The sequence below is a fragment of the Scyliorhinus torazame genome, chromosome 14, assembly GCF_047496885.1.
Source record: "Scyliorhinus torazame isolate Kashiwa2021f chromosome 14, sScyTor2.1, whole genome shotgun sequence".
Classification (NCBI taxonomy): domain Eukaryota; kingdom Metazoa; phylum Chordata; class Chondrichthyes; order Carcharhiniformes; family Scyliorhinidae; genus Scyliorhinus; species Scyliorhinus torazame.
In genome coordinates, this window is record NC_092720.1 from 227,252,558 (window position 1) to 227,272,480 (window position 19,923).

At 46.0% G+C, this 19,923-nt stretch overlaps 1 protein-coding gene across 1 annotated transcript in view; it reads left to right on the forward strand.

The window, feature by feature from the left end:
• LOC140389446 (uncharacterized) overlaps nt 1-19,923 on the forward strand; it is a 131,223-nt gene that overhangs the window by 38,040 nt on the left and 73,260 nt on the right. Inside the window, exons 2-3 of the mRNA XM_072473582.1 lie at nt 10,009-10,269; nt 18,676-18,777. Of these exons, the coding sequence (XP_072329683.1) occupies nt 10,009-10,269; nt 18,676-18,777 (363 nt within the window). The remainder of the gene's footprint in view (nt 1-10,008; nt 10,270-18,675; nt 18,778-19,923) is intronic.

Consider the following 19,923-nt stretch of genomic DNA (forward strand, 5'->3'; position numbering starts at 1 on the left):
GCAGCACTCCCTCATTACTGACCCTCTGACAGTACGGCACTCCCTCATTACTGACCCTCTGACAGTGCGGCACTCCCTCAGTACTGACCCTCTGACAGTGCGGCACTCCCTCATTACTGACCCTCTGACAGTGCGGCACTCCCTCAGTACTGACCCTCTGACAGTGCGGCTCTCCCTCAGTACTGACCCTCTGACAGTGCGGGGCTCCCTCAGTACTGACCCTCTGACAGTGCGGCTCTCCCTCAGTACTGACCCTCTGACAGTGCAGCACACCCTCAATACTGACCCTCTGACAGTGCGGCACTCCCTCAGTACTGACCCTCTGACAGTGCAGCACTCCCTCAGTACTGACCCTCTGACAGTGCAGCACTCCCTCAATACTGACCCTCTGACAGTGCGGCTCTCCCTCAGTACTGACCCTCTGACAGTGCAGCACTCCCTCAGTACTGACCCTCTGACAGTGCAGCACTCCCTCAGTACTGACCCTCTGACAGTGCGGCTCTCCCTCAGTACTGACCCTCTGACAGTGCAGCTCTCCCTCATGTTATGGGCCAGATTTAGAGAACCTCAAAGTGTATCATGGAGTTTACCTGACGCACAACTTTTACTAGATTGGGAAGCACTCTACAGGTGTGGTACAGCAGAAATGGAAAAGTATTTTTTCAAGCAAAACAATGTTTATTCTATGAACTCAAGTTAACCTTTTTAAACATACAGTCAACATCTTTGCAACCATCAATTCAAATACAACCCCAAAGAAGACAACACTAAGTAATCCTTATTAACTTCCCAAATAACATCTGGAAGACCCAAGAAACAGCTTTGAACAGAAGCACATTAGGTTTACATTCACTCCTGAGAACATTTATAATTCTGAATTCACCAAATGATCAAGAGATAGTCTTTTGATGTCAGAGAGAACAGCAGTACACCTGCTTGGTCTGGCTTCAGCTCCAACACTGAAAACGAGACAAAAACACACCCTGCTGCAAACAGCATAAAATGAAAGTAAAAAGCTGACAGCACAGCTCCATCCACACCCTGACATCACTGATAAAGACACATTTCTTAAAGGTACATTTTTTAAGCACCCATTTCTGAAAGATACTCTCACATGGCACCTCCCCCCAAGAGAAAAACAAACCTATTAACTTCAAGATGGTTTCATTTTTCATCTTTTCACCATCCTTTAAGAAATGCACACAGTAAATATACTTTTGCGTTTCAGAAAACAACACACGCAAACAGGTATAATAATATAGTCCATTTTTGGTCTTCCTCCAACTGAAATCCTTCTCGATTGACAGTCTCTTTGTACAAGAAGGTCCTTGCACTATCCATCCATTTCTCTACACTTCGGCATTTCTCTTTAAAGTCAGATACTTTAGTTCAATCTTATCACAGAGTCCCTTGTAATTCTCCAACACAGGAGCATTGGTTATCACAGTTTTCAGGCAGTCAAATGCTTGTCGAACGTCCGCTGTCCACTGAAATTTACGACGTGTCTTCAGCGAGTCCATTAGTGGAACAATCACGTTACTAAACTTTTGCACAAATGTTCGATCAAATCCACTCGTGCCAAGAAATCGCATTATTTCCCTTCGTCTTGAGGGTATTGAAAACTCCTCAATAACTGTTGGTTTCACATCCCGTGTGACCATTCGACCCTGTCCGATTGTCTGGCCAAGGAACGTGACTTGGGCGTTTCCAAATTCACTTTTGGCTCGGTTTATCATCAAACCCGCCTTCTGAAATCGATCGAATAACTCCATCAGATGTTTCAAATGTTCTGTCCATGACTGGCTGAAAATTACCAGATCACCGATGTATACCGCACAATTGGGTAACCCTGAAACAACTTTGTTAGTTTTTTTTTTTAAACATTTTTTTTATTCTCCTTTTTCACGTTTTCTCCCACATTTACACCCATCAACAATAAACAATAATCAACAAGATATGTCAGTCCCCATAATAACAATGATCCCATCCGCCCACCAACCCCCAACCTCAACCCGCATGTTTACATAAACAAATGACAAAAAGGAATCAGGGATTACCCGTAGTCACCCTTAATCTACATGGCTCTACACCCCACCCCCCCGCCCCCAACCAACGCCATCCAGCCTCTAAGAGAGTACCGTACATGATACCCCAAAGTTGTACCCCCCCCCCCCCCAAGTCTCCAGCTCCTCCCGTCCACTGCCTCTTGTAAAACTCCTCCTCCCAACCTCAGTTCCCTCCCCCCAACTTTCCACCCCGTCTAGACCACTCGGACCCTGTTCTGTCAGGCTCCGATGGCCGCAGCCCCTCCCCCCACCTCACTTCCGTTCACTGGCCGGCTTAAACCGGCCAGCGTGGAGGCCCCCGCCCGGGTCCCTTTCCCCCTTGCCCGGCCCTAGGAAAGCCCAAAGATCCCCTTTTAGCACACAAACCCCGCCTATCCACCTACACCCCAAAGAGCCCTCCTTTCGAGTGAAAGTCCCGTCCCTTCCCTTGTTCAAATATATGCAACATTGGCTCCTTTAGCCTCTACCCCCGCGCGCAGTGATACAAAAAAAAAGAAAATACAGTCATGAGGTTACATCGGCACATGACCATTCCTCAATTTGTCAGTTCTGCCACAGTCCTTCTGCCTTCGCAAACACCTCCGCTGCTTCCGCCGTTCCAAAATAAAAGTCCCTGAGCTTGTAAGTCACCCTCAGCTTCGCTGGAAAGTCACCCTCAGCTTCGCTGGATATACAATGCCGCACTGCACCTTGCCAATGTACAGTGCCCTCTTCACCCGGTTGAAGGCAGCCTGCCTCCTCGCCAGCTCCACCGTAAAGTCCTGGTATACACGTATACCAGCTCCAGCCCACTGCACCACCCGCTTCTGCTTGGCCCAGCTCAGGACCTTCTCCTTCACACTGTACCTACGGAAGCACAGAGTCACTGCCCTTGGCGGCTCACTCGCCTTTGGTACAGGCCTCCACGACCGATGAGCCCGATCCAGTTCATATCGGGAGGGGTCCTCCCCCTCCCCCAGTAGTTATGCCAGCATCGCGGCAAAATACTCAGTCGACTCCGGTCCTTCAACTCCTTCGGGCAGCCCCACGACCCTCAAATTCTGTCGCCTGGACCTGTTTTCCAGATCTTCCATTTTTCCTCGCAGATTCTTGTTCGTGTCCATCACCTTCCGCATCTCCTTCCCCATCGAGGCAAGTTGATCACCGTGCTGCAATACCGTCTCCTCCACTTCCTTCAGCGCCTCCCCTTGCTCTCGCACCTCCGCCACTGCGCTCGCCACCGCCGTCTTCACCGGGGAAACCGCCTCCTCCACCGGCACACTCAAAACCTCCCTCATCTCCTTCCTCACCGTCTCCATACATTTCTCAATCTGCGCCAACTGCTTTTGGAATTCCGCAGCCATCACCTTAGTTAGTTCTTCAGCCGTAAGCACTGCGGCCTCCCCTGGTGCTCCAGCCTCCATTTTCTTTATTGACCACGCGGTGACCTTTCCCCTCTCCAATGGACTTTCAGCCGCTTTTTCCCCGGCCGTTTTTTTGGTGTTTTTCGACATCCTTCTTGCGCTATCTCCCGACTTTTACTGCCGCCGCTGGCCTTAGGACCGGGCGGTACTCCTGAAAATGCCGTTCCCGAACGGGAGCCCTCCAATGTGCGCCTGCCTCCCGCCCGCCGTCACCGGAAGTTCCCCAATGACTTTGTTAGTTAACCGTTGAAATGTGGCTGGGGTGTTTTTCATGCCAAATGGCATAACTTTGAATTAGTATATACCATCTGGAGTCACAAAAGCCAAAATCTCCTTCGCCCTTTCGGATAAAGGTATCTGCCAGTAACCTTTAAGTAAATCCAATTTAGAAATTAAAGCTGATTGTCTCACTTTCTCAATGCAATCCTCCAAACGTGGGATAGGATAAGAGTCCGTTCTTGTAACTGCATTAACCTTTCTATAGTCCACACACAACCATTGGGTACCGTCTGGTTTAGGTACCATCACTATGGGTGAGCTCCATTGGCTGCAACCCACTTCAATTATGCCATTTTTAAGCATACTCTCAATCTCTTTGTTAATCTGTGCCAATTTTAAAGGGTTAAGTCTATATGGATGTTGTTTGATTGGAACAGCATTTCACACATCTACATCATGTATCGCCATTTTAGTACTTCCCAATTTATCTCCACAAACTTGCCCATGTGATATCAATAACTCTCTCAGGTCAGTTTGTTTTTCCTCTGGAAGGTAACTCAACAATTTATCCCAATTTTAGGAACATCCTCATTTTCCAATTCAATTTGAGGTATGTCAAATTCACAGTCATCTGGATTTGGTTCGTCACTTTGAGTTAGAATCATTAAAACCTCCTTTTTCTCTCCTTCCCTTTCAAAGGACCTTTTAAGCATATTCACATGACACACTTGGTGAGTCTTCCTTCTATCTGGTGTTTTTACCACATAATTCACCTCACTTAATTTCCTTTCAATCTGATAAGGGCCACAAAACCTAGCTTTTAAAGGCTCACCTATCACTGGTAACAACACTAAAACTTTATCTCCACTGGCAAAACTACGAACTTTGGATTTCTTGTCCACTACCCGTTTCATCACATTTTTTCCAACTTTTAAATGTTGTCTAGCCAATTCACCTGCTCTATTTAATCGTTACCTAAAATTTGACACGTAATCCAATAATGTAAGTTCTGATTTCTCACTCACCAATTTTTCCTGAATCAATTTAAGTGGTCCTCTTACCTCATGACCAAAAATTAGTTCAAAAGGACTAAATTTGGTTGACTCATTAGGTGCATCCCTAATTGCAAACAGAATGAGTGGAATTCCTTTATCCCAATCCTCTGGATAAACTTGGCAATAAGCCCTCAACATTGTCTTTAATGTCTGATGCCACCTTTCTAACGCTCCCTGCTGGATGGTACGCAGTTGATTAAAATTGTTTTATTCCTAAGCTATCCATAACGTCTTTGCATAACCTTGCGGTAAAATTTGATCCTTGATCCGATTGTATTTCTGTGGGTAGTCCATATCTAGTAAAGAATTTAAGTAATTCCTCCACAATCTTTTTAGCTGTAATATTGCGTACTGGAATGGCCTCTGGAAACCTAGTAGACACATCCATTATCGTCAAAAGATATTGATTACACTTTTTGTTTTAGGAAGCGGTCCTACACAATCGATTAGGACACTTGTAAAAGGTTCCTCAAATGTTGCAATGGGGATTAAGGGTGCTAGCTTTATCACTGCTTGAGGTTTCCCTATCACTTGACATGTGTGACATGATTGACAAAATGTAACTACATCTATATGTAGTCCAGGCCAATAAAAATGTTTTTGTATTTTAGCTTGAGTTTTCCTTATTCCCAAATGACCTCCCACTGGTACCTCATGTTCAACTCGCAACACCTTTTTATACCCTACCGGCAATACTACTTGGTGAACATCTGCCCACTTTTCATCCGCCTGCATATGTACAGGTCTCCATTTTCTCATCAAGACATCACTTTTACGGTAATAACAGTCTGGCATACACTCAGATTCCTCTTCCGTGTATGCTTTCTGATACATCCGTTTTATTTCTGTATCTTTCTGTTGTAACTCCGCCAATTTTCCTGAACTAAAAATATCCGCCTCATCCTCCACCTGTTCTTGTTCTTTTTCAACCATCTGATCAAAAATCGTTTCTGATAATTGCACTTCAACTTCATCTTCACTCTTTGATTTCCCCTCTTGTCTTAACCTGTGACTTTGCGACCTTGTTACTACATAATCCGGAAAAATCCCAGGACAGTTGTCCTTCAACATTTCCGTTGTCTGATTTTCCACTGGCTTATCAACCACAGTAGGCATCACTCTAACCTGCGATCCAGCTGTAGCATTACCTAAGATAAACTGTATTCCTGGACAAGATAGCTTCTCTATTACTCCTACTATCACTTCACCACTCTTCACTGGACTTTCCAACCTTACCTTATATAATGGAACACTACTCCTCTCACCCTGAATTCCACATATTACCACCTTTTCTGGCAATATTCTTCCCAAACTACATAACTCCTCATCTCTTACCATTAAAGATTGACTAGCCCCTGTATCTCTTAAAATTGTGACCTCTTTACCTGCTCCTCCTGATACACATGAGTAAACGTTACCCACACAAGTCAATTCTTTAAAGAGATCTGGAACCTTCTTATCAATCACCTCTTGATCAGGCTGTACAATCTTTTGCATCTCCTTCGCTTCCCTTGGGCTTTCCTTCACCACTCTAACAAACCCCACTGTCTGATCCTGTTTTACCACATCAACCTTCCCAGTGCTTTTCTTCAACCACCAACACTGTGACTTTACATGGCCTAGTTTATTACAGTGAAAACATTTGAAACTTTTCATTTCTTTTCCACCCTCCTGGATTTCTTTTTAAATCTGAGGTACACTCTCCTTATTATCTCCATCAGATCACCTTTACCACTTGAGTATTTATCATGTCCCCAGTTTCTCTCCTCCACAGGCTGAAACTGATATCGGAAACCAAGCTTTGATTTATGAACTAATTCATAATCATCTGCCATTTCTGCTGCTAATCTCGCAGTTTTAACCCTTCCACACGAGTTGTCACTATATCAGGAATTGAATTTTTAAACACCTCCAAAAGTATAATTTCTCTGAGAGCTTCATACGTTTGGTCTATTTTCAAAGCCCTTATCCACCTATCAAAATTACTCTTTTTGAGCCTTTCAAACTCCATGTATGTTTGACCAAATTCTTTCCTTAAATTTCTAAATCTTTGTCTGTAGGCTTCAGGCACTAGCTCATATGCACCCAAGATGGATTTTTTCACCTCCTCATACGTCCCAGATACCTCCTCCGGTAGTGATGCAAACACTTCACTAGCTCTACCTACCAGCTTTGTTTGAATCAGTAACACCCACATGTCCTGTGGCCATTTCATTTGTTTAGCCACCTTCTCAAATGAAACAAAAAAGCCTTCTACCTCCTTCTAGTCAAACCTTGCCATACTTGGACATATTTAAATAGATTTCCACCAAGCCTTCGTCTTTGACAATTTTTCTCACTATCCTCATCACTATCATCCAACTGTACGTTTTCCTTTACGTCTGCCAATTTTAACTGACTGTCATGTTTCATGGCCATTTTCTGAAGTTCAAACTTTCTCTCTTTATCTTTTTCCCTGATCTGTATCTCCCTTCCTCTTTCTCTTTGTTCTGCTAAGGCTATTCTTTCTTTTCTCCTTCTCTCTTTTTTCTCTCTCTCTCTTTTTCGTCGCTATCTCTTTCTTTTTCCTCGCTATCTCTTTCTTTTTCCTCTCTTTTGTATTCAAGCTGCTTTAATTCATTCACATGTTCCATTTGTTTAAATTGTAACTGATTTTTTGCCATTTCCAATAAATCAAACTGTATCTCAGGCAACTTTAAATACTTAGCCACTGCCATAATTACCTCATCTTTTCGCATTTTGTCAGGTAATGTTAACTGCAATGTTTGTGCCAAATCTAACAGTCTGCTTTTAGTCTCTGTCCGTAAGGTACTGCGTGTGACCGTCTCCACCCCCAAAAACTGCAGAGCCTCTGAAAGAGCCATTGTCCACAACACACACCCCACTTAAACTAGAATACCACACCTGATAAGCAACCACAATATGCCCACTCCTCACTGTCTTTAAGTTCACTGAGCCAATCCAATAGATAGACTTTTATCCCGGACGAGCCCCCAATTTGTTATGGGCCAGTGTTTAGAGAACCCCAAAGTGTATCATGGAGTTCACCTGACCCACAACGTTTAATAGATTGTGGTATGGGGAGCACATGGCCCACTATACAGGTGTGGTACAGCATAAATGGAAAAGTATTTTTAATGCAAAACAATGTTTATTCTGTGAACTCAAGTTAACCTTTTTAAAACATACAGTGAACATCTTAGCAACCATCAATTCAAATACAACCCCAAGAAGACAACACTAAGTAATCCTTAATAACTTCCCAAACAACATCCAGAAGACCCAAGAAACAGCTTTGAACAGAAGCACATTAGGTTTACATTCACTCCTGAGAACATTTATAATTCTGAATTCACCAAATGATCAAGAGATAGTCTTTTGATGGCAGAGAGAACAGCAGTACACCTGCTCTGTCTGGCTTCAGCTCCAACACTGAAAACGAAACAAAAACACACCCTGCAGCAAACAGCCTAAAATGAAAGTAAAAAGCTAACAGACAGCCCAGCTCCATCCACACCCTGACATCACTGATAAACACCAATTTGTTAAACGTACATTTCTTAAACACCCATTTCTTAAAGGTACATTTCTTAAACACCCAATTCTTAAAGGTACTCTCACATGACACTCAGTACTGACCCTCTGACAGTGCGGCACTCCATCAGTACTGACCCTCTTGACAGTGCAGCACTCCTTCAGTACTGACCCTCTGATAGTGCGGCACTCCCTCCGTACTGGCCCTCTGACAGTGCAGCTCTCCCTCAGTACTGACCCTCTGACAGTGCGGCACTCCCTCAGTACTGACCCTCTGACAGTGCGGCACTCCCTCAGTATTGACCCTCTGACAGTGCAGCACTCCCTCAGTACTGACCCCCTGACAGTGCGGCACTCCCTCAGTACTGAACCTCTTGACAGTGCGGCACTCCCTCAGTACTGACCCTCTGACAGTGCGGCACTCCCTCAGTACTGACCCTCTGACAGTGCGGCACTCCCTCAGTACTGACCCTCTGACAGTGCGGCACTCCCTCAGTACTGACCCTCTGACAGTGCGGCACTCCCTCAGTACTGACCCTCTGACAGTGCGGCACTCCCTCAGTACTGACCCTCTGACAGTGCGGCACTCCCTCAGTACTGACCCTCTGACAGTGCGGCACTCCCTCAGTACTGACCCTCTGACAGTGCGGCACTCCCTCAGTACTGACCCTCTGACAGTGCGGCACTCCCTCAGTACTGACCCTCTGACAGTGCGGCACTCCCTCAGTACTGACCCTCTGACAGTGCAGCACTCCCTCAGTACTGACCCTCTGACAGTGCAGCACTCCCTCAGTACTGACCCTCTGACAGTGCGGCACTCCCTCAGTACTGACCCTCTGACAGTGCAGCACTCCTTTAACATTTTCTCTTTGTTCATGGGTTTTGAGTGTCACTCTTAAGTCCTCTCAACAAAGATACATTCCGTTCTGAAAAAAAAACGCTGAGAGAAGTGTGGTAGTAGAGGTATTACGGTACCTGGTAATGCTGGAACACCATTGGTAGAAACTGTATGCTTCCTGTTGGTCAAGATGTATGGTAGCTCCGCCCTGCTAGGTGGGGTATAAGAGCCCGTGCCGCCCCAGCAGCCTTCATTAATACCTGAGCTGCTGGGGAAACATCTAGCTTATTAAAGCCTTCAGTTGGACTACAACCTCGCTTTAGTGGTCATTGATCGTGCATCAAGAATGAAGAACAATCTGTGGCAAAGGACATTAAGCATGGTAAGAAATTGGATGAAAAAATGTGCGATGTAGGAATGGTTAGTGCTCAGCCAGATGACTGGCAAAGTTTTTGGAAGCCTGCAAATGATGGACAAAAACATTAAGAGGGAGAAGCGTTTGACGGTTAGCAGATGGTTTTAGCCAGGTAATAATGATACAGTAAAACTAATGAGACTTTGAACAAGGATGTGTCTGTCTTCTCGAGAGAGAATGCATAAAAAACATGTCAAAGTCAGAAAATGAGGGGACAAAAGGGAGGGGAGAAATTAAAGCAATTGCTATCATTCGAAAACAAATATTAAGAAACGTCATGGGATTAAAGGCTGACTCTGCTAATCCCGATCACCCACATCTTAAAGTAAGCGGCTACCTACGGAGGATTGTTTATTTTGAGGTATTGATTACTTTGAAAGATGTGAGAGTGTAACACATCGCACAAAAATAGAGTGAGTGAGAGCAGTTATTAAAATTAGATTTTGCAGAACGATAACATTATTTTTTCCTGTTATAGGTGCAATGTCTCCTCTTACAATAACAGCCAATAGCACCTTCGCTCATCAAATGATTGAACTTAGTTGCGTTTCCTCAGTGCATGTTCTCAGTTATCAGTGGATGAAAGGCAATATCAGTGCAGTGACTATTTACAGACTTTCCAAAGACAATGCCAGCCTATACATCCCTGATGCTGTGTTTGAGGACTGTGGACTTTATATCTGCATTGCAGAAACAAATGGTGCAATTTTGCGAGCAGAATACAAGTTAATTATTGACGGTGAGTTTGGTCATGGCCTCAGTAAGTGGCTGATAATGACTAGTAAATAGCTCTTCAAGTGGTTTGTCCGCCCGGTCACATATGTAGTAGCTCAAGGTCTCATCTCTGTCAGTCAAACTGAGATGTTTTTGGTTGTTGCATCACTTAAGGAAATACATCTTTTACCCCTAGAAACACCCCAAACAACTATAAAGACGTACCTTTCTATGTAGCTCACTGAGCTAGCAACAGTAACTGTCCTTTAGAATGAATTAATCAGATATGGAGTGCTTTGGGATATTAGGAAAATGGGATAAGATTCTGGATACCAGTTTATTCAAGCTTGCTTGGTTCTCACAAGCAGGAAGATCTCTCACAGTATTTTACATTGAGAAGGAAATGCACCAAGGAGCAGGGAAAATGCAAATAGCTGGGGACCAAAGGCGTTTCTCAAAAGGGTTTTGAGGTGGCAGGGAGGTGGAAAATCGCAGGAATCTAGGCAGAGCGTTCCAAAGGACAGTGGTGTGATGTCTAAAAGAATGGCCACCAGAGGTGAAGCAGAGGAGACAGGTCCAAAGGTGTAACCATGTGATTGAATAACTGATGATCATTTGAGATAGGGGCATGGCTTTTGTGGAATTAATAAAAAGAACAAATCTTTTGCGATGGTTTTAAGGTAGGTGCTGAAGTGTCCGGGTTAAGATTGAGGTGTTGTTGCAAAGGTTGTGACTTCTTGACTTTGTCACAGATGGCAGTCAGGGACGTTGCCAGAGTGCAGGGAAGTGGTGCTGATGGAATCTTTCATTTTTCTTCCATCAAGCTAGGAAGATTTGTGCCTCAGTATCACAGTTCTTTGAAGAGTGCAAAACAGCTTTTGGAGACATCAAGGGGAATAGAAAGGGTAAATAGAGAGATACTATTTCCTATGGTTTGGGAGTCGAGAACTATAGGACCAGGGCTGGGGGATGAAATTCAGTGGGAGGCACAAAAATTGGTTTTATGCTGGCAAAAATTTCCCGCGGGATCTTCCGTTCGTGTCCACAATGGTGAATTGGGAAACTGATTTACATCCCGTGAAGAGGACGCAGATAAAGGTCTGACCAGAATTTTGGTATCATCTACTCAAGGGATGTGGGATTCAATGTCGAGGCCAGTGTTTATTGCCCATCCCTAATTGCCCTTTGAGAAGGTTGTGGTGATCTGCCTTCTTGAACCATGCTGCAGTCCATGTGGTGTAGGTACACCCATCGTGCTGTTAGGGAGGGAATTCCAGGATTTGGACCCGACGACACTGAAGGAACGGCTGATATATTTCCCAGTCAGAAGAGGGAGTGACTTGGAGGGGAACCTCCAGGTGGGGGTGATCTCAGGTATCTGCTGCTCTTGTCCTTCTAGATGGTGGTGGCCGTGGGTTTGGAAGGTGCTGCCTGAGGAACCTCGGTGAGTTCCTGCAGTGAATCTTGTCGATGGTGCACACGGCTGACACTGTCCATCGGAGGGGGAGGGAGTGAATGTTTGTGGAAGGGACGCCAATCAAGCGGGGCTGCTTTGTCCTATATGGTGTGGAGCTTCTTGAGTGTTGTTGGAGCTGCACTCATCCAGGCAAGTGGAGAGTATTCCATCACACTCCTTGTGCCTTGTAGATGGTGGACAGGCTTTGGGGAGTCAGGAGGTGAGTTAATTCTGCAGGATTCATAGCCTCTACCTGTTCTTGTAGCCACAGTGATTTTCTGGCTAGACCAGTTGAGTTCCTGGTTAATGGTAACCTGGCAGCAATATGCGCATCAGTGCTTTGCACCCATTCCCCCCTCCCCTGCCCACCCTCCGTGATGCTCCAGCACTCTCAGACGGAATATACGCATGCATGAATTGGTTCAAGTATTTTCAAGTGTGGCCCTGACGCGGTGAACCCCACGTTGGGTCAATAGGGGTCAGTGCATTGGAAGACCTCCTCCCCCTCAATGAAAACCCTGCCCCCCCATCTGACCGCCCCCCCACCTCACCTCTTTGACCCCTCTTTTTCACAGCAGACAGCACTTAGCTGCTTTTGATGTGGTGAGGAACTGTAATCATAGAAAGAGTGTTTACAGATATCGTGGTTAGCATCAAAGCAGGTTAATGGAGATGCATTCGAGCATGAAGGGACAAATAGATCAGCAGTCCACCAAGCAGCTGTCTAGGAGTAACAGAGCTGTCAGTCACTGGCTAATGCAATGTAATACTTTGCGAAATTGAATGGCTGATTTGCATTTTAAAGGCTGTCAAGGGATTAAGCGTACTTGGCTTTTGAGGGAGCCTCTGACACTTGTAACAGCTGCTGTTTTAAACACTTTTGTCTGAGGCAGCAGATGTTAGGGAAGGGTAAGTGAAAATGCAGTGAATCTTCACTCTGCTGCCTGGACTGCCCTTCAGCGTTCAGACAGACATGACTAATGGGGGTCTCTGATGTGGGGTCTCTGGGGGTCTCTGATGTGGGGTCTGATGAGGGGTCTCTGGGGGTCTCTGATGTGGGGTCTCTGATGTGGGGTCTGATGTGGGGTCTCTGGGGGTCTCTGATGTGGGGTCTCTGATGTGGGGTCTCTGGGGGTCTCTGATGTGGGGTCTCTGATGTGGGGTCTGATGAGGGGTCTCTGATGTGGGGTCTCTGATGTGGGGTCTCTGGGGGTCTCTGATGTGGGGTCTCTGGGGGTCTCTGATGTGGGGTCTCTGGGGGTCTCTGATGTGGGGTCTCTGGGGGTCTCTGATGTGGGGTCTCTGGGGGTCTCTGATGTGGGGTCTCTGATGTGGGGTCTCTGGTGTGGGGTCTGATGTGGGGTCTCTGATGTGGGGTCTCTGGGGGTCTCTGATGTGGGGTCTGATGTGGGGTCTCTGATGTGGGGTCTCTGATGTGGGGTCTCTGATGTGGGGTCTCTGATGTGGGGTCTCTGATGTGGGGTCTCTGGGGGTCTCTGATGTGGGGTCTGATGTGGGGTCTCTGATGTGGGGTCTCTGATGTGGGGTCTCTGATGTGGGGGTCTGATGTGGGGTCTCTGATGTGGGGTCTCTGGGGGTCTCTGATGTGGGGTCTCTGATGTGGGGTCTGATGTGGGGGTCTGATGTGGGGTCTCTGATGTGGGGTCTCTGGGGGTCTCTGATGTGGGGTCTCTGATGTGGGGTCTCTGATGTGGGGGTCTGATGTGGGGTCTCTGATGTGGGGTCTCTGGGGGTCTCTGATGTGGGGTCTCTGATGTGGGGTCTCTGATGTGGGGTCTCTGATGTGGGGTCTCTGATGTGGGGGTCTGATGTGGGGTCTCTGATGTGGGGTCTCTGGGGGTCTCTGATGTGGGGTCTCTGATGTGGATTCTGATGGGGAGATGGGGAGGCACATGTGGCGGGCAGGGTTCGGGATATCCTCCTACATGCATGCTGGGAGCTGGGGGTGACCCGTTATTCCTGTGTGGAAGGGGGTCCGCTGGACTTCGGTATCAGGCTGTCTGCTCAAAATGGTGGCTTTTCGTGCATAAATTTGTGTGGAAAAGGAGTGTGAATTGCAGCTGGCCCCACTCCTAGCACCAGCAGAGACCAGTCGCCAGTCTCCAGAACGGTGAATGCAGTCCCAGATCCAGACTTTTCAGGGCTGAAATTAGAAAACGCTTCTGTGTGTAAAGGCAGAAGTTTGGAACTCTCAGGGAATAGCGGGTGTTGTAAGCGGGTTCACCCCATTCTTCTGGCTGATATTGAGCAGCAGGTTAAAAATAATGAAGTGAAAAGTTCTACAATTTGTGCTAATTCTCATCTTTACAATAGACAATAATCCTTGAGTTTACTGCCTAGTTATTTGTTTTAAACTTTTAATTTCTAAAATCTAAATTATGTTTGTGTTGAAGGCAAGCAATATCAGCACCACTGCAATCGTGTGCGATTCTCCCAAAAGGCAACAGAGTCCCATAGCGAAGGCGTTTAGCTGCATGTTTCCCAGCGCTCACAGTGTCGAGATACACATGGCAATTTAACACAACTCGTATAAGGGGCCTTAACGAGCATAGCGCGGCCGTGGATGCACATCGCCCCTTTTGTACAGTGGGGAGCTTCTCGCTATTTACCCTAATTCTGTTCCCCTTAATATCTTAAAATCTTTGACCAAATCATTGGGATGTGCACTCAATGTCTTCACTCGATTTTATGCACTTGCGGGTCAGACACACTCCTCCATGAGGAATGTAAAAGTCTGACCATGGATCCTTGAAGCCAAAGCAAGACAGGGGGGTCTGCATAAGGCACTTTAAAGATGAAAGTCCGAATTAATCAAATATCGGGCTTGAACAATGGCCTAGTTTGGCATGCCTGAATTAAATTCCTGTTATCGATAGAAAGTGTGAAGTCAGGCAGTGTTCTTAGTTTCAGTGGACAAGGAAAGTGCTCTGCATTCCTCCCACACTCCATAGATATGCAGATTAGGTGGATTGGCCATGCTAAATTACCCCTTCGTGTCCATAGGTTAGTTGGGGTCACCTGTGTTGCTCGTTTTAGCCTTAGTTTAATTGCTCTTGTTCTATCACCATTGCTCTTGAGTCGCCAGGTATCTTTCTGATACCGCCACATGGTTCAAGTCCGAGTAATGATCAATAATCCAACACACCGCTTAGTAAGAGTTAAATCAACGCACATTTATTATATACAGCAATCAATACTTATACATTAATTCAACTTGTAAGCTACTTCCTACAACTAACAGGCCAATACTTAACTTTGGAAATGGCCCACCAGGTCAGGGAAACAAATGGCCTTTTGTATGGGTTCTGAGCCTGCGGGATTCAAAGCTGGTACAGGTCAATAGTCAGGAGTGTCTATCTCGTAGCGAGCGTTGGAGTAAGACTTACGTTGCTTGCGGCTGTTGTAGAGGGTCAGCAGAAGGGTCTCCAAGGGTGCGGAGAGGAGACGAAGGGAAGAAGGGGTCGATTTGAACTTGGCCCCTATTCTTATAGTCCCCAGGGGCTTCCCGACTCTCGGGGCGGACCTTGTACCTGGTTCCAAGTGATTGGACTGGGTCCCAATCACTTGGTTCGATATTCTCCAATGCTGGAGTGATTCCTTGATCGAGGGGTGGTCATTCACCTCTCTTTGTGTAAGCTCCTGCTGGCGCCGAAAAGTCTGGGTCGACTTTGTGTTACTAATTTGTAGCATATTGTTCCCGGGATTGCTACTTACTATGCAGATTGCTGGGGTGTTGTGATGTTGATGGCTGCAGGTATCGATTCTGTCTGGCTTCCCCAGAGGCGAATACACTGTTTTACCTGCAGCTGTCTGTTTGAGTCCTGTTGGCTGATTTTCCCATCAGCCTCTTCCGTTCGCCATTTTAAATCGGGGGCCATTCTAATCAGGAGTTAGTCATTTTACATGGCTACACCTGGTTACAGGGATAGGGTGGAGACGTGGGCTTGGGTAGGGTCTTTCCAAGGGTCGGGGCAGACTCAATGGGTTGAATGGCCTCCTTCTGCACTGTAAAATTCTATGATTCAATAATCTTAGGTGCAGAGCAAGTCCCTTGAAATGTATAAATATGAACCAATTTCAACAGTTTACACAGACATAGAATTTACAGTGCAGAAGGAGGCCATTTGGCCCATCGAGACTGCACCAGCTCTTGGAAAGAGCACCCCACCCAAGGTCAACACCTCTACCCGATCCCCATAACCCAGTAACCCCACCCAACACTAAGGGCAATTTTGGACACTGAAGGCAATTTATCATGGCCAATCCACCTAACCTGCACATCTTTGGACTGTGGGAGGAAACCGGAGCACCCGGAGGAAACCCACGCACACACGGGGAGGATGTGCAGACTCCGCACAGACAGTGACCCAAGCCGGAATCGAACATGGGACCCTGGAGCTGTGAAGCAATTGTGCTAACCACTGTGCTACTGTGCTGCCCTTCTTTGGTGTTCAGTGCGGAAATCTAATCTAGATTAGAGATCTAATAACAATAATCTTTATTAGTGTCACAAGTAGGCTTACATCAACACTGCAATGAAGTTACTGTGGAAAGCCCCTAGTCGCCACATTCTGGTGCCTGTTCGGGTACACGGAGGGAGAATTCAGAATGTCCAATTCACCTAACAGCACGTCCTTCGGGACTTGAGGGAGGAAACCGGAGCACCCGAAGGAAACCCACGCAGACACAGGGAGAACGTGCAGACTCCACACAGACAGTGACCCAAGCCGGGAATTGAACCTTGATTGATTGATTGATTGATATTTATTGTCACATGTACCGAAGTACAGTGAAAAACTTTTTCTGCGGCCAAGGGAACGTACGCAGTATGTACATAGCAGACAAAAGAATAATCGACAGAGTACATTGACAATGGTACATCAACAAATAGTGATTGGTTACAATGCTGAACAAGGGGCCAAACAAGAGCAACATAGGGGGTTGTGAATAGTGTTCTTACAGGGTACCGATCAGTCCGAGGGGGAGTCGTTGAGGAGTCTGGTAGCTGTGGGGAAGAAGCTGTTCCTGTGTCTGGATATGCGGGTCCTCAGACTACTGCACCTTCTGCCTGATGGAAGGGTCTGGAAGAAGGCAAAGCCTGGGTGGGAGGGGTCTCTGATACTGCTGTCTGCCTTCCTGAGGCAGCGGGAGGTGTAGACAGAATCAACGTGGGGGTGGCAAGCTTGTGTGATGCGTTGGGCTGAGTTCACCACACTCTACAGTTTCTTGTGATGTTGGACCGAGCAGTTGCTATACCAGGCTGTGATGCAGCCGGATAGGATGCTCTCTATCGCACATCTGTAGAAGTTTGTGAGAGTCGATGCCGGCGTGCCGCATTTTCATGGCGCTATGAAGCAACAATGCTAACTACTGTGTTACCATGCCGCCCTGCACTAGAGTCCAATGGCTATCCTACTTTTGAGTTTTTAGACACAACTTGCTTGTCCGTTTTGTCAATATTAATGGAACCAAAAGGCAATTCATGGTTTCATTTCAACAAAATTTTACCTTGAATTTCTTTCAATATTTTCAATGATCTGGGGCTGGTTTAGCACAGGGCTAAATCGCTGGCTTTTAAAGACGACCAAGGCAGGCCAGCAGCACGGTTCAATTCCCGTACCGGCCTCCCCGAACAGGCGCCGGAATGTGGCGACTAGGGGCTTTTCACAGTAACTTCATTGAAGCCGACTTGTGACAATAAGCGATTTTCATTTCATTTCATTTCATTGAGCAGTACTGATCATTTCACTCTCCAGTGTGACACTTAATAACATCAAATGCTGCAGCTATACAAACCCCTGGTTAGACCCCACATGGAGTCACTGTGAGCTGTTCTGAGCCCCACACCCGAGGAAGGATATTTTGGCCTTGGAGGGAGAGCAACATAGGTTTATAAAAATGATTCCTGGACTACACGGGGTTGAGTTACGAGGAGAGGTTACTCAAATTAGACCTGTTTTCACTAGAATTTAGAAGGTTAAGGAGTGATCAAAGTATTTAAGATATTAACAGGTAAAGACAGGGTAGATGAAGGTAAACTATTTCCACTGGTTGGAGATTCTAAAACTAGGGGGCAAGGTCTAACAATTAGGGCTAGAACGTTCAGGAGAGATGTTGCGAAAAACATCTCCACTCAAAGGGTGGTAGAGGTTTGGAAGTCTCTCCCACAAACAACAGGTGAGACAATTGTTAATTTTAAATCTGAAATAGATAGATTTTTGTTAAGCAAAGATGAAATGAAATGAAATGAAACGAAAATTGCTTATTGTCACAAGTAGGCTTCAAATGAAGTTACTGTGAAAAGCCCCTAGTCGCCACATTCCAGCGCCTGTTCGGGGAGGCTGTTACGGGAATTGAACCGTGCTGCTGGCCTGCCTTGGTCTGCTTTCAAAGCCAGCGATTTAGCCCTGTGCTAAACAGCCCCTGTTCAAGATATGAAAGGATATGGGTCAAAAGGCAGGTATATGGAGTTAGGTTTACAGTGCAGAAGGAGGCCATTCGGCCCATCGAGTGCACCGGCCCTTGGAAAGAGCACCCCACTTAAGCCCACCCCAACCCCGTAACCCAGTAACCCCACCTAACCTTTTTTAACACTAAGGACAATTTATCATGGCCAATCCACCTTAACTTCCACGTCTTTGGACTGTGGGAGGAAACCGGAGCGCCCGGAGGAAACCCATGCAGACACGGGGTTAGCAATTCCCTGCCTGTTTGGAAGCAGAATTATGCAATATGGAATAATTATTGTGGGGGGTTATTATTTGGAATGGTTTTCGTGCATTCACATTTCAATAGGCATTAATGTTGATATTTTAAAACAGTGAACAAAGAAATGTGAACTTTCATTTGCTGGAATCACAAGTCATTTCTATCCATCCGGTTATCTGATGCAGTGCTGGTGACCGCTAATATTAATAGAGGACTGAGATGTATTTTCTCTTTTAATTATTTTAGGTATCCTTCCGTATGAATATAGGATAATAACAACAGCTATTGCAGGCCTGGGGTGCATGCTGACGTCAGTTAGTGCTTTCATGCTCTCGACATTATTCAGAGGTATTAATGAATGAGTGTTTGTGCATGCACATTATTAGATCACTTGCCTGGGGTGAGTTTTGTTATTGGCCAGGGTTTAGAGAACCCCAAAGTGTATCATGGAGTTCACCTGACCCACAACTTTAAATAGATTGTGGTTATGGGGAGCACACGGGCCCACTCTGCAGGTGTGGTGCAACAGAGAGCTAAAGTACTTTTAAATTAAAACAATGTTTATTTATGAAACCAGTTAACACTTTATAAACCCCCAGTAAACATCTTAACAACTATCAACACCAATCATCCCCACAGATACACTATTCCAGAAGTAAACCTTCATCTTTCCTTACAACATCCATAAGCCAAGAAACCTTTTACACAGAGATCAGGTTTAAATTCACTACTGAGAGCAGTCAGCACTTTGAAATCACCCAATTGATCTGGAGACAATCTTTAGTTTGCAGAGAGAGATCCTTACACAGCTGCTGGCTTTGCCTGCAGGTATCCAGCTCTCAAACCGAAACTAACCATACCCTTTAGTAAACAGCCTAAAATGAAAATAAAGCAGACAGACAGCCCAGCTCCACCCACACTCTGACATCACTGCAGCCCTCTAATAAACACCCATTTCTTAAAGGTACATCACTACAGCTATTTTATAAAAAACACCCATTTCTTAAAGGTACTCTCACATGACAGTTTGCAGAGGGAACCAAAGGTCCTGATGCCAGTGGTAGCTCACTAAGTAAAATGCAGAGTCCCACGTTGGGCAGGAAGAGGTGAACATGCAGCTTCTGTTCACTATGTTGGGTACACATTCTGCTTCACTTTGGTAGCAAATTGATGCACGATCAATTACGCTCAAGACGAAGTGATTTCATAACTGAAGGTTTTAATCGACTAGAACTTGTTCATCAGCAGCTTCGGTACAGAAAGTGAAGGCTGCTGGGACGGCACCGGTTCTAATACTCTGCCTGTCAGGGCGGAGCTACGTATCAACAGCCAATGGTAAACTCCTAGGTTTAACCAATGGTCATCAGCCTCTTAGGTTCCGCAATACCTGATAATACCACGCAAGTATAGATCAGGAACTTTCTGATGGAGAATTCCGGATGTGAACCTGTGTCGTAGCAATCCGTAGACCTCCCCCCCCCCCCCCCCACAACT